Genomic DNA, 13515 nt, shown 5'->3' on the forward strand with positions numbered 1-13515 from the left:
CTATCTTCAGACCACCAGAAGAGGGCGACAGATCTCATTATGCATGGTTGTGAGCCACCATGTGGTTGCTGGGATTTGAACTCCTGACATTCAGAAGAGCAGTCTTACCTGCTGATCCATCTCACTTGAAATATTTTAACTCTTCATACATTTTAGTCCATTCTTATATTTGCACAATCAGCATGTTGACTGGCTTATGTTGAAAACACTAAGGGCCTGGACACAGAACAGTTTCCTGATGCCTGATAGCTTTATATTGTTGGACATGCTGAGGCAAAGGGTTTTTTTGTTCATATTCTGTAATTTGTTTTATTTTTATTGCTTTTTTTAAAAAGTATTCATTTTTGTTTTTGATGTAGGAGTATTTTTGCCTGCATGTATAAGTGTGCAACATGTGTGTGCTTTACCCATAAAGGGTCAGAAGAGAGCAATGGATCCTGTGGATCTGGAGTTACAGACCCACGTGGGTCCTGGGAATTGAACCCAGGACCTGTGCAAGAGCAATAATTTTTTTTTTGGTTTTGTTTGTTTGTTTGTTTGTTTTTTCGAGACAGGGTTTCTCTGTGTATCCCTGGCTGTCCTGGAACTCACTCTGTAGATCAGGCTGGCCTCGAACTCAGAAATCCACCTGCCTCTGCCTCCCAAGTGCTGGGATTAAAGGCTTGGGCCACCACTGCCAGCTAAGAGCAATAATTTTAAAAAACCTCAAACTTTTACTTCTTTGGCCTTTCTTCGTAATTGTAGCTAGGTTTATGATCAGTGAACATGAATTCTTAATTCTTAGAGGTTTTTTTTTTTTTTTTTTTAAAGACAGGATCTCTTTGTGTATTCTTGCTTGCTCTGGAACTCATTGTAGACCAGGCTGGCTTTGAACTCAGTGATCCACCTGTCTCTGCCTCTCCAGTGCTGGGATCAAAGGCATGTGTCACCACTGCTCAGCTGATTATTACAGTTCTTTATTTTAAAATTTATTATAGAAAATAGACTTGTTCACATGTTAGAAATCATGAACAGATTTTTCCATCTCTTAACTAGTTAAACAGTTTGTGAATGAATGAAAAACCTTACTCTTTTAATTTCCCTGTACGTGCAGATGGTTCCCACAGAGCTGGTGGAGAAGGAGTTTTGGCGGCTCGTAAGCACTATTGAGGAAGATGTCACAGTGGAGTATGGAGCTGATATTGCTTCAAAAGAGTTTGGCAGTGGCTTTCCTGTTCGAGATGGGAAAATCAAGATTTCTCCTGAGGAAGAGGTAGGCTCCAGCTATCAGGACTTGTGTGTGAGGTGGAGCTCTGTATTAATAAAGCACAGCCAGCCTTGGACTAGTGACATCCTCACTCAACAGACAGCAACCTTGGGAATTGTTAGTGAAGTTCTGTAATTCTGTTTGGCTAGCTTGAAGGTTTTTTTTTTTTGTGGTGGGGATTGAGGGTTTCTCTGTGTTGCCCTGGCTGTCCTGGAACTCACTCTGGAGACCAGGCTGGCCTCGAACTCAGAAATCCGCCTGCCTCTGCCTCCCAAGTGCTGGGATTAAAGGTGTGCGCCACCACTGCCTGCCCCGAAGTTTTTTTTTTTTTTTTTTTAATTTATGAGTACACTGTCGCTGTCTTCAGACATACCAGAGGCAGCATTGGGCCCCATTACAGATGGCTGTGAACCACCACACAGTTGCTGGGAATTGAACTCAAGTCTTCTGGTAGACCAGTCATTGCTCTTGACTGCTGAGCTTCTCACTTCCCCTAGGCCCTCAAAGTATTTAAAATTAATTTCAGCATAGCCTTAAATTTATTTTTTATTTCAGGTTTGGGGATATTATTTGATTTGTTGAAATACCTATATATATATTTTTTTTTCCCTTAGAAAATATATTACATTTACATAAGTAAGGCAACAATGGTTAAGTTTCTAATTCTCTCTGATTTCATAACACTCATTCCTCTAAGGGGGAAAAACCATCAAAGATGGCTATTTAGATCATTTAATTTACAGGGGTGCATTATTTTAAACAAATGACATTCCTTGTTGTGTTTACAAGTATAATCTGTAAGTTTTCACTGGCATGACTGATTCTGATGGATATTATTACTTTTATCTGACCAGAAGAGTAGAAAATATCATCTTTATTTTTTCCTTTTATTGGCTATTTTCTAATTATTGAATTTATTAATTTCAAGAAAAATTAAGTTCTCAAAAACCCTTAGTTGTTCTGGTCATGCTCTGTGCTGAGGTGGTGAGGGAACGTCATTACTGCCCTTTCTTTCAGGTTTTAAGTTTGACCTCTTTAAAGAATGATCGATCAAGGCCTTAATGAATTTTAATATTTATAAGTGTCTTGCTTTTCATGCAGCTGGACTCTTGAGCACAAATGATTTCTGTCTATCCTTGGGCAATCAGATTTACAGTGTATATGTTTGTGGTGTTCATTTTAAGATTTACATCCATATAGAGAAGTATATACACGTGTGCAGCTTGATTGGTCTTCACAAACTGAACAACCACACCCTCATAGCCACTGCTAGACAGGAAAGTAGTACACCTCAGCCTGAGCTGCCTCTCAGGCCTGGTCAGCTTCAGTTCCTCTCAGGACAACCACCACAACATCTAAGAGTGGCTTTGAACTTCATGTTTATGCTCAGTTTATGTTCTTCAGTCTCTGTCTTAGTCAGGGTTTCTATTCCTGCACAACATCATGACCAAGAAGCAAGTTGGGGAGGAAAGGGTTTATTTGGCTTACTTCCACATTGCTGTTTATCACCAGAGGAAGTCAGGACTGGAACTCAAGCAGGTCAGAAAGCAGGAGCTGATGCAGAGGACATGGAGAGATGTTCCTTACTGGCCTACTTCTCCTGGCTTGCTCAGCCTGCTCTCTTATAGAACCCAAGACTTCCAGCCCAGGAATGGCACCACCCACAAGGGGCAATTGAGAAAATGCCCCACAGCTGGATCTCATGGAGGCACTTCCCCAACTGAAACTCCCTTCTCTGTGATAACTCCAGCCTGTGTCAAGTTGACACACAAAACCAGCCAGTACAGTCTCCAAAATAAAAACAAAATGAGCAGATGTATATATGTATGTATGTATGTGTGCGTGTGCGTGCGTGTGTGTTAACATTTTTAAAGTCTATAAATCACCATAGTGGCACCTCTGCTTCAACCCCTAAGCCCTTCATTTTATTTTGAAGGAGTTCTGTAGACATCTGAAAGCAATGGAATTCTAGGGCCTGGAGAAATGGCCCCGCAGTTGTAAAAGCACTTGATTCTCTTCCATAGGACCTGAGCTGTATCCTGTACCTAGGCCAGACTGCTCACAACTTCCTGTGTCTACTGCTCCCTTCTGACCTTGAGTACCTGAACACATGAGCCACCCCCAAATGAATATAGTAAAAAAGAAGGAACAAAACCATGTTTCTAAAGTGTTAGTATGATACTGCTGTAGCTTTATCTTTTTTTTCTGGCTCATTTTAGGAGTATCTTGATAGTGGCTGGAATTTGAACAACATGCCAGTGATGGAGCAGTCTGTCCTTGCTCATATTACTGCTGATATATGTGGCATGAAGCTCCCCTGGTTGTATGTGGGCATGTGCTTTTCTTCCTTCTGTTGGCATATTGAAGACCACTGGAGCTATTCAATCAACTACCTGCACTGGTGAGAATCCTTTATGGAGTCTGGAGGACTATCCAAGTGGGGAGGAAGGACGATTTCCTGTTTCAGAAATGTGGTGTTCGTGACTGAGAATATCAAGTTCCTTTTGTTTTAGCTTCTGTTACATTAGGTTTCCTATCCGATTAGGGCACTTCACTTCTACATAGTTCTCTGAAATCATAGAATATCTATCATAGAAATACTATCTAGGAATAGTAAGTTAAAAAAACACTTAAAAAGTTAAAAATAAGTTAAAAAACACTAAACTTTTCATCCAAAGCCATTTTTCCTACAGCTGTAATACCCTCACCTTATTTCTTCTACTTATAAGTGCAACAATATTTTAAAATTCATAACCCACTTGAATCCTACAGAGAAATTTGAGGGTGTACCACAAAAAAGAGAGCTGGCTCTTGGATGTTCAGCGTGATTCTGCTTTCTCTGGCAGTTACTCAGCTAGCTGTAACAGGAAGATGAAGTTTTTTATACCTCACAGGGATGGCACTGATTGGTTAAAAATTTCAAGTGTTTGGAAGAATGAGGGCTCTTTAGAAATGCTGATGGCTTCATTCGTATTTGACTTAAGCTTTCTTCAGCAGGATGGGCAGGGAAAAGGAAGACAGAAGGGTGCAATCCTTGGTTGCTGTAGGGAGTCTTAGTAACTGTGCTGTATCAAATGTGATTCCTTATATATTTAGAAACTATGTACTTGCATGTTTGTGGAGTAGCATGTGGGAGGACCTCAGTCCCATCTTTGTGGTGGTGGGAAATGCACTCCTGCTTGTCCTGATACTTCTTTGATTTGAACATTTGTTTGTAGGCCAGAAAAATATGAACTAGTTAACAAGTTGCTTTGTGTTATGCTACAAATTAATTGATTCTTCTAATCTGTTTCCAGGGGTGAGCCGAAAACCTGGTATGGAGTTCCTGGATATGCTGCTGAGCAGCTAGAGAACGTAATGAAGAGGCTAGCTCCAGAGCTCTTCGTGTCCCAGCCGGACCTCCTCCACCAGCTTGTGACCATCATGAACCCCAACACGCTGATGACTCATGAAGTGCCTGTACGTCTGTGCCAGCGCTCCACCCACCATGCACTGCTTCTCTAGCAACCCTTCCCTTTAAAAAGTTATTTGGTGTCCCCTCCCACCCCCCATAATATATAACGTGAGAGCAGAGGCAGCTGTCGGGTGCTGTGTAGCACGATGCCAGTGGGCCAGGTGCTTAGAAACTGTAAATTCCTATATTACTAAATGACATGCTTTGCAGATGAGTGCAGTTCATTTTACAGTTCAGTAAGCTGGAGGTTGTGTAGCCGTTACTGCTAATGATTTCTGTAATGATTTATAAGTTTAGTGAACAAAAATATAAAAAGTTACCTGGCAAATCAAAATAGTTTACTATGAAAAAGGCTAGCTAGTTACAGTTAGATCTAAACTCAAGTTTTAAAATATTTTTGAAAATATTTATAAATATTACAAATTTAGAAAACTTATGAATCTAAAAGTATTTATAAATTTATAAAGTGCTCTTGATTGATTCATTTCCATTCTTGGTGTTAGTCTCTTACACCAAGGAAGTTGAGTAGGGATGTTTGTTGGGGTGCGTGTCTGATAAGCACAACCCCTGGCTTTAATTTCCAATACACCATAAAGAAGTAACAGTGAATTGTGGGGTCTCAACCAGAATGGAAGGCTTGGTAGGACTAATTTTGATGGTGGTGCTGGGAGTTGAACTGAGAGCCTTAGGATTGGGATACTAGGTTTCCACCGTGTCCTAGTGCTGCCTCCTGGCCAGAACTGTCGGTTTTACATTGCTTACTGCCTCACCCCTCCCCCTCCTCAAGCACCTTTGGGTGTTGTGTGTATCTGCATTTGGGCGTTGTTCCTTGGATCATCTATCTTGATTTTTCAGACAGGATTTCTGAGGACTTTATGGAGGACCCATTAAGTATGTATTCATGGACCATAAAGTAATGATAAAAAGTATTCAATGAATACTTTTTACTATGTCTTCATTGTTAGCATTTTTCTTTGATTTTTTTTTTCCAATTTGTCAAAATTGGAATAAAACATAGAGGCTAGATTTAGGGCTTTGGAAAATTAGTGGATTAATTTTTCACTTCTGGTTTGGAACTTGCTCTGAAGTCTAGATTGTCTTCCAAGTCGAGAGCTTCTTGTCTCTGCTTTACTGTGGCTGTACTTAGGAGATTCCTGATTGTATTGTAAAAAAGTGTTTCTTGCCTCTTCGGTGGTTTCTTATTTTTGTGGTATGAGCACTGTCTTCTGTTCAGAGACTATTTAGTTATGTTAGTGTGGTATACCCTCCATCTTGTGGCAGAAACCAGATGATTCTAACAGTAATTTTTTTCTCCTCGATTTGATAGAATGTGTGTGTGTGTGTGCTTGTGTGTGTGTGCTTGTATGTGAGTGTTTGTGTGTGTGTTGAGTCCTGTCCTATTTGTCTAGAGAATCATCTGAGAGCTTATGTCCAAATTGTTTTTGAGAATGTTACTATAAAACCTTAATCTCTCATCCCTGTCTCTGTAGGTTTATCGAACGAATCAGTGTGCTGGGGAGTTTGTAATTACGTTTCCAAGAGCCTACCACAGTGGCTTCAACCAAGGTTTTAATTTTGCCGAGGCTGTTAACTTCTGCACTGTTGATTGGGTATGTGTTGTGTATTTGAGCTTTCTGAAATCTTACCATTTTCTTGTGGAAATAGCATAAAATGCTTTAAAAACTGTCACAAAGCCTGGCTACTCATCTGGCTTCTATGCAAATTCTTTCCAGTTTCAATGAGGTAAGACACTCGATAACACAGCTCAGACATGCACTGTGTGTGTGTGTTTGAGCTCATTTGGTCATTGAATTACAGATATCTGTGAGTAGCCTGGCATGGGTACTAAGAACTGAACTGTGCTTTCAACCTCTCTAAAAATCAGCACTTGCTGTAAACTGCTGAGCCACCGCTCTCAAGCCACTTCTTTTAAACTGTACAAGTTTTAAATGAAGTTTTAGGCTATAGAGCAGTATTTTTGTCTTTGTTTTTTTCCAGTGTTGTCAAGGCTAGTCCTGAGTTCTGTATTGCAAACCATCCTCCTTCAGCAGGTTTTGGGAAACCTAACTTGTAGCAAGACTCTTCCTGAAGAGTAGAGTCTAGTTACTTACAATGAGGCCTTAATTAGTATAATAAGGCTTTTTTTTTTTTTTTCTTTTTTTGGTTTTTCAAGGCATGGTTTCTCTGTGTAGCCCTGGCTGTCCTGGAACTCACTCTGTAGACCAGGCTGGCCTCGAACTCAGAAATCCACCTGCCTCTGCCTCCCAAGTGCTGGGATTATAGGTGTGCACCACCACTGCCCGGCCATAATAAGGCTTATTAAAGCATGCAAAATAGTACCAATTATTCCAGTCTTAAAATGTAGTAGGGTTTCAGTTTATCACTGCTGCTTGAGGAATATTACTAATGGTACTAATATTACCAGTTATACTCCACATCATCCCTTAACTCATTATCAATATATCTTTTTCCTAAATCAGTTTTCAGCTATGTTACCTAATGTGTTACATCTTTGGAGCACAGTGGTAGGCCCAGGGCTCTGGGATTCTGAGCCTAGTTTAGGGTTGATAAGTGATAGGTGTTTTGACCTAGATTGTATTATTTGGTAATATGATATTGTAACTCAGAAGTCTTTGGAAATTAAAAAAGTGAATATGTCATTTCCTTCTGCCTTGTACACAGCTACCATTGGGCCGCCAGTGTGTGGAGCATTATCGCTTGCTGCACCGTTATTGTGTCTTTTCCCATGATGAAATGATATGTAAAATGGCTTCTAAGGCTGATGTATTAGACGTTGTAGTAGCATCAACTGTTCAGAAGGACATGGCCATCATGATTGAGGATGAAAAAGCTTTAAGGGAAACTGTCCGTAAATTGGTAAGGTTTCTGGAAATCCAGTTCCATGTCATTGACTATAATTTACTAAGTTCTTGTGTACTTTACTACTGTTTTACGAAGCTTTTCCATAATTTATTTAATGTCTACAAAAGCTGCCGGGAGCCTCCCAGCCCGGAGAGGGTAGTGGTGTGTCACAGAGTAGGTCTCTGGTGTGGCTTTAAAGTCTTAGGGTCTCAGTGTTTCTAGCTCTCTAACTGTACTGAAAAGCTGATGTTGACTCCTAAAAAGTCCTAAAAACTTTCTTGCTCCTTCTGAGGTAAAAGGCTTAGGTGATTAACACCTGAAGCCTAACAGCAGAGGGTTAAGCAATGCGGCCTTTGTTCTAGCTCAGCAGGAATTGCACAGCTCTAACTTTCAGCTTGCTAATCCCAAGTTACAGGAGGAAAAAGGGACACTTAGAAAAGTTATTATAGCATTTATTACTGCGTTGTAAAAAGTTTCCTATGAAAGCTATCCAAGGGGAAAAGCGGAACAATCCTAAGCGGGGACTAAGTGGGGAAAGGCAGAAATTATCAGAAAAGGAACTAATAGCAGTCCCACTATAAAAGAGCTTAATAATCACATACAACATTTTAGGAATTCTTGTAGGACCATCATTAAGATTTAAGTCATCTATTTGTCTATATAGCATCACTACAAGACAGTACATCTTCGTGGATCTGCAGAGATCTGCTCCACGGGGGTGTTACTTAGTGATTGTTATATATGTTTAATAATAACAGGAAAAGAAAGCATGTTAATAGCAGGAATCTTTCCTAAAATAAATCCCTGACAGCCTTGATAGTAAGGGTGCACCTGTTGCAGATTATATAATCTGAAGCAGGCATTTCAGATGATCACCTGCTTGTCCCATTATAGCTCTCAACAAAAAACAATTCTAATTGACATGTAATTTTTTCTATATTGACTGCATTTTATCCCTTATATCAGTTTTGTAAACTATCTCTTCACATGATTTGTCTGTTTTGATTATAAAATTATATTATTTCATCAGTGCTGCTTCCTCTGTCTGTCCCCTCCCTCTTTTCGTCCCTCCCTTTCTCTCCTCTAATAGTGTTTCATGTATCCTCCTGCTTCTACTTTCTAAGTACTAGATTACAAGGTTGCCTCTTTTAAGTTTTGTTTATTATGTGTCCTACTTAAGACAGTTGCACATAATAAAGAACCAGAATCACAAAGATTTTCTCTATATCTCATATTTTTAAAATATGAATGGCCTCTGGATCATTTTAAGTAATTTTTGTTTGTATAAAACACAAGTCTAAAGTGTTGTTGGTTTTCTTTATTTTTGCGTATGGATGTCCAGTTGTCCCTTCAGTGTCTTAAAAACTTCTCTCTGAATTGCCTTGGTACCTTGGTTTAAGACCTGTGAATTTAACTTGTTGCTAGTACTAAATTGCTAGTGATTACTTTTATAATATTGTCTCTGTCTCTCTTCTTCTCCCTCCCTCTCCTTCTCTCCCTTCCTCCCTTCTCTCCTCTCTCCTTTCTCCCTCTCCCTCTTCCTCTTCCTCACCCTTTCCCTCTCTCTTGTATGTATGCATGTAGTTTTGTGCATGGGAGCTCAGTGCCCACATAGTTCAGAATAGGATGTCAAATGTTTGTTACAGACAGTTGTAAGCTCTATAACAGGGGTGCTGGGAACTGAACTTGTGTCCTTTGCAAGATCTGCACACTTTAACATTGTTGTCTCTTTAGCCCTCTAATTTTCTATAAGTAGACATGAATGTCCTTGAATTCTGACCTTCCTGCCTCTACGTCCCCAGTTTTAAGATTATAGGTATGCTAGCATACTAAGTTTTATTCAGTGCTGATATGGAATGCAGGGATTGGAGCAGCATATAAGGCAAGCATTCTACCAACTGAGCTATTAATCCTAACCCCTAGCTTTGTTCTTTATTTTAAAAATTTATTTTTATGTCTTTTAGTTCATTTGCATTTTCTTGTTAGGATTTTGATTTAGTAGATTTTTTTTTTTGATTCTTTTGGGTCAACCAGATATGTAAACAAGCATTTCTTTTTATTTGCTACTGTATATAGAGTACTGGAATGTTGTCTATTGGGAGCTCATTATGGACCACCAGCAAGATATCTATTGTTCCCTGATATTTTATTGTTGGAGAAAGCAGTGCCTAGTGGATTTAAGTGACTTGCCAAGGTCTACATCAATAAGGGTAGCTAGTGATTACCTGCAGAATACCCGCCTAAGACTAAAATTCCAGCGTGGCGGGGTAGGTCCTGCTCTAGCTGAAGAGCTCTTAGCAGCTGATAGCTGCTGGAGGAGGTTGAGTGGCTTTTCTTAGGGGCTGTATCTATGGGAGGCTGCCCTGTACTCCACCAATGGCCCCACTCTCATGCACATGTGGGAATGACTAAAAACAAACAAACACAAAATGGACATAAAACTGGGAAAGGTATGTTGGGAAGAGGTTGTAGTAGGGGTAGATGTAATTAAAATACATTTGTAGAAAATTCTCAATAAAAATATTATATAAATAATAATGGTAGCTAAATTCTGCAACTTGAAAAACTATTCCTGGCCCTAGATGTGGAATTTACAAATTAAAATTTTGTATAAACTACACAATTTCCATTCCCAGTACAAATTCAGAGTTGGTATTTGTTCTTCTTTAACCTCAATCTTTCCAGTCCACAGAAGTCATTTTCAGCGATCATGATTAAAGTGAAAAATCTGTTCATTATTAGCATATTTTTCACTTTGCCTTGTCATTGATGACTTAACATGTACTTGTCAGAAATTATTAAAATATTAAAGTAAAACAAGTCTAATGAGTCATAAATTGAGTTAACCAGAATTGGCCTTCTTAAGGTTGAATTTGGATGCAGATAAGAAAAGATGGTAGAAATGTGGCTTTAAATGGTAAGAGATGTCTCTCAGCCAGGCTTACTAGAGTCAGATGGGATGTGCTACAGTTGAAGTGTTCACTTTGGAAGACTTGTGACTTTAAAATGTTTTCTTAATGGGTTTATTACTGACTCAAATAATGATTCCTGTAGGTAGCTTTCTATATAAATGATTAGGAGACCAATCAGTTTCTGCTCAGCCATTTCGCTTTGTTTCCTTTCTTCTGTTTATCCTCCCTTCCTTCCTTCTTCCCTCCCTCCCTCCCTCCCTCCCTCCCTCCCTCCCTCCCTCCCTCCCTTCCTTCCCCATTTTTATTTTGTTTTTAAAGTATGTGTGTTGGTAGAAGGCATTCTTTCTCTGGCAGCCGCTAGATATACAGGTGGTTGTGAGGCACTTGGCATAGATGCTGGGAACTGAAGTCATCAACAAGAGTGTTCACTCTTCCTAATCAGAGTCATCTTTCTAGCTCCTCTCAAGTGTCCCATTGTTTTTGTTTTTTTCCTCTGTGATAAAAAGCATGTGTCTTCGCTCTTCCTGTGTGCCCTAAACTTTTGGTAAGGTAAATTTGGTGTAAGGTTGCAGTATTAATTCATCAATAATTTTATTGTTGCTCAAATAGAAATGATTAGACTTGAGGACTTGCCTTACCCAAAGAGGGATTCTCCTTGGACAAGTAGAGTAATATGCTGTTGTTATTTTTAGATTATATAGTTCTACTTTTTTTCAAAGATTTATCTATGTGAGTACAATGTAGCTGTCTTCAGACACACCAGAAGAGGGCATCTGATCCCATTACAGATGGTGTGAGCCACCATGTGGTTGCTGGGAATTGAACTCAGGACCTCTGGAAAAGCAGTCAATGGTCTTAACTGCTGAGCCATCTCTCCAGCCCAATTATATAGTTCTAAATAGTGCTTATGAATTTTATTAAGGCTTTTCTTTTAATTCAGTGCATATTTTCTTGGGTCTTTTAGATTGTGTTATCCTTTCAAATCCTTAATATAGGTTTTATTTTAGGGAGTAATTGATTCTGAAAGAATGGATTTTGAGCTGTTGCCAGATGATGAGCGGCAGTGTATAAAATGCAAAACTACATGCTTCATGTCTGCCATCTCCTGCTCTTGTAAACCTGGCCTACTAGTTTGCCTACATCATGTGAAGGAGTTGTGTTCCTGCCCCCCTTATAAGTACAACCTGCGGTGAGTAAGGCTGAGGGAAAGCATCTAGTCATCTATTTCTGTGTGTGTGTGCATGTGCACGAGTGTGCAGACATGAGTTGTTATATTTATGTGTGAATGTTATTTATCCAAAGGCAAAAGGAAGAGGGAGATACTGGACTTATCTTGATCATTTGGAACCCCAAAGTCCAGTCCCAGTGACACACTTCCATCAAGGGTACACCTACCAATCCCTGTCAAGTCGCACCACTCCTTAGTGATTAAGCACTCAAATATTTGAACCTATGGGAGCCCTTCCTAGTTAGACCACCACGCGTAGGTTTTGGGGATTGAAACTCAGGTTTTTGTTCTTGTAAGTAAATTGCTCTACCAATTGAGCCATCTTCCCAGCCCACGCTGAATCTTTAGTAGAATAGTAGAAAACGCTCAGTGGCATCTCTGTTATAGGTCTCTGAATGTTGAGGACATAGCGTCTGTTTCCCTCCCGTCTCATTGCTGTCTGTGTTCTGTGTCCAGGTATAGATACACCCTGGATGATCTCTATCCGATGATGAATGCATTAAAGCTTCGAGCAGAGTCTTACAATGAGTGGGCCTTAAATGTGAATGAAGCCTTGGAAGCAAAGATCAATAAGAAGAAAAGTACGTAATGCAGAAAGTGGAACTCATAACCTGCAAAGTGTAGTTGGATTTTGTTGCAACCGACCTTTTGAAACAGCCTAATTTCATACTTAATTCTTACTCTAAATAAGTTTCCAGGTCCTTGGCAGAAGTTTTTAATGACGATGGATGAGGCAGATGGCCTCAGCATCTAGCAGAGCCTTGGTATACAGGCTATAAAGATGATATGGGGAACCTGAAAGGTGGCTCTGTGTACATGCCACACAGGCTCAGTGATCTTGAATTAGGTCCCTGGAACCCCTGTGAAGGTAGAAGGGAAGCCAGTGCCACAGAGTTGACCTCTGACCTCCACATGTACACCATGGCTCATTTTTCCCTCCTTCTTTGACAACCCACCCCTTGTAGTAAAAAGAAAGAAAAGAACAAACTAAACTTTTTTTTAAAAAGAAACAAAATAGAGCTGGAAAGTTGGCTCAGAGATTAAGAGCACTGGCTGCTCTTTCAGAAGACCTGGGTTCAATTCCAGTCATCCACCTGGTGGCTCACGACTATTGTAACTACAGTCCCACAGGATACAGTACTTCCTTCTGGCCTCCACAGCCACTGCATACATATGGTATATAGACAAGCATGCAGGCAAAACACCATACACATAAAGAGAAATAAAGCAAGCCATATGGGGTAGCATATACCTTTAAACCCAGCACTCAGTAGGCAGAGGCAGGTAACTCACTCTGGCCTACAGAGTGAGTTACAGGTCAGCCAGGGCTACAGAGAAATCCTGTCTTGGTAAACCAAAATAAATAAATGATTAAATTTAAAAATCTTAAAAAAATAATAGCAACTTTATATATTTTATTAAAATGGATTCTTTGAAATGCAATATAAAATTAAGATGTCAGTGAAATGCTGGTTTAACATTTCCTAGTTCTAATCAAAGTTTAGCATCCCTGGCATTAATCATTACTTCTTCTTTCTTTTAAAACAGAAGAGTTTTATATGTATGTGTTTTGCCCCCATGTATGTGTCTGTATATGAATCTACTGTGTTATGTACCTGACAAGCACTAAAGCCAGAAGAGGGCTTGGTCCCCTGGAGATGGAGCTGAGGATGATTGTGAACTGCTGTGTGGCTGCTGGTACCTGAACCTGGGTCACCTCCAGCCATTCATTCTCTTGCCTTTGTGTGTGTGTGTGTGTGTGTGTTTGTGCGCGCACGCTTACAGAAGCCAGAAGAGAGTGCTGTGTGTGTGT

The 13515-nt window shown here is 39.8% G+C and overlaps 1 protein-coding gene across 6 annotated transcripts in view; it reads left to right on the forward strand.

Moving 5' to 3' along the window:
* Window positions 1-13515, forward strand: part of Kdm5b (lysine demethylase 5B) — a 78136-nt gene that overhangs the window by 46691 nt on the left and 17930 nt on the right. For all 6 annotated transcript variants that reach the window (XM_031383343.1, XM_031383332.1, XM_031383319.1 and 3 more), the window contains 7 exons: window positions 1094-1252; window positions 3466-3647; window positions 4543-4705; window positions 6191-6310; window positions 7383-7577; window positions 11482-11663; window positions 12159-12283. In XM_031383343.1, coding sequence (XP_031239203.1) covers window positions 1094-1252; window positions 3466-3647; window positions 4543-4705; window positions 6191-6310; window positions 7383-7577; window positions 11482-11663; window positions 12159-12283 — 1126 coding nt within the window. The remainder of the gene's footprint in view (window positions 1-1093; window positions 1253-3465; window positions 3648-4542; window positions 4706-6190; window positions 6311-7382; window positions 7578-11481; window positions 11664-12158; window positions 12284-13515) is intronic.

The sequence above is a fragment of the Mastomys coucha genome, unplaced genomic scaffold, assembly GCF_008632895.1.
Source record: "Mastomys coucha isolate ucsf_1 unplaced genomic scaffold, UCSF_Mcou_1 pScaffold1, whole genome shotgun sequence".
In the NCBI taxonomy this organism is placed as follows: domain Eukaryota; kingdom Metazoa; phylum Chordata; class Mammalia; order Rodentia; family Muridae; genus Mastomys; species Mastomys coucha.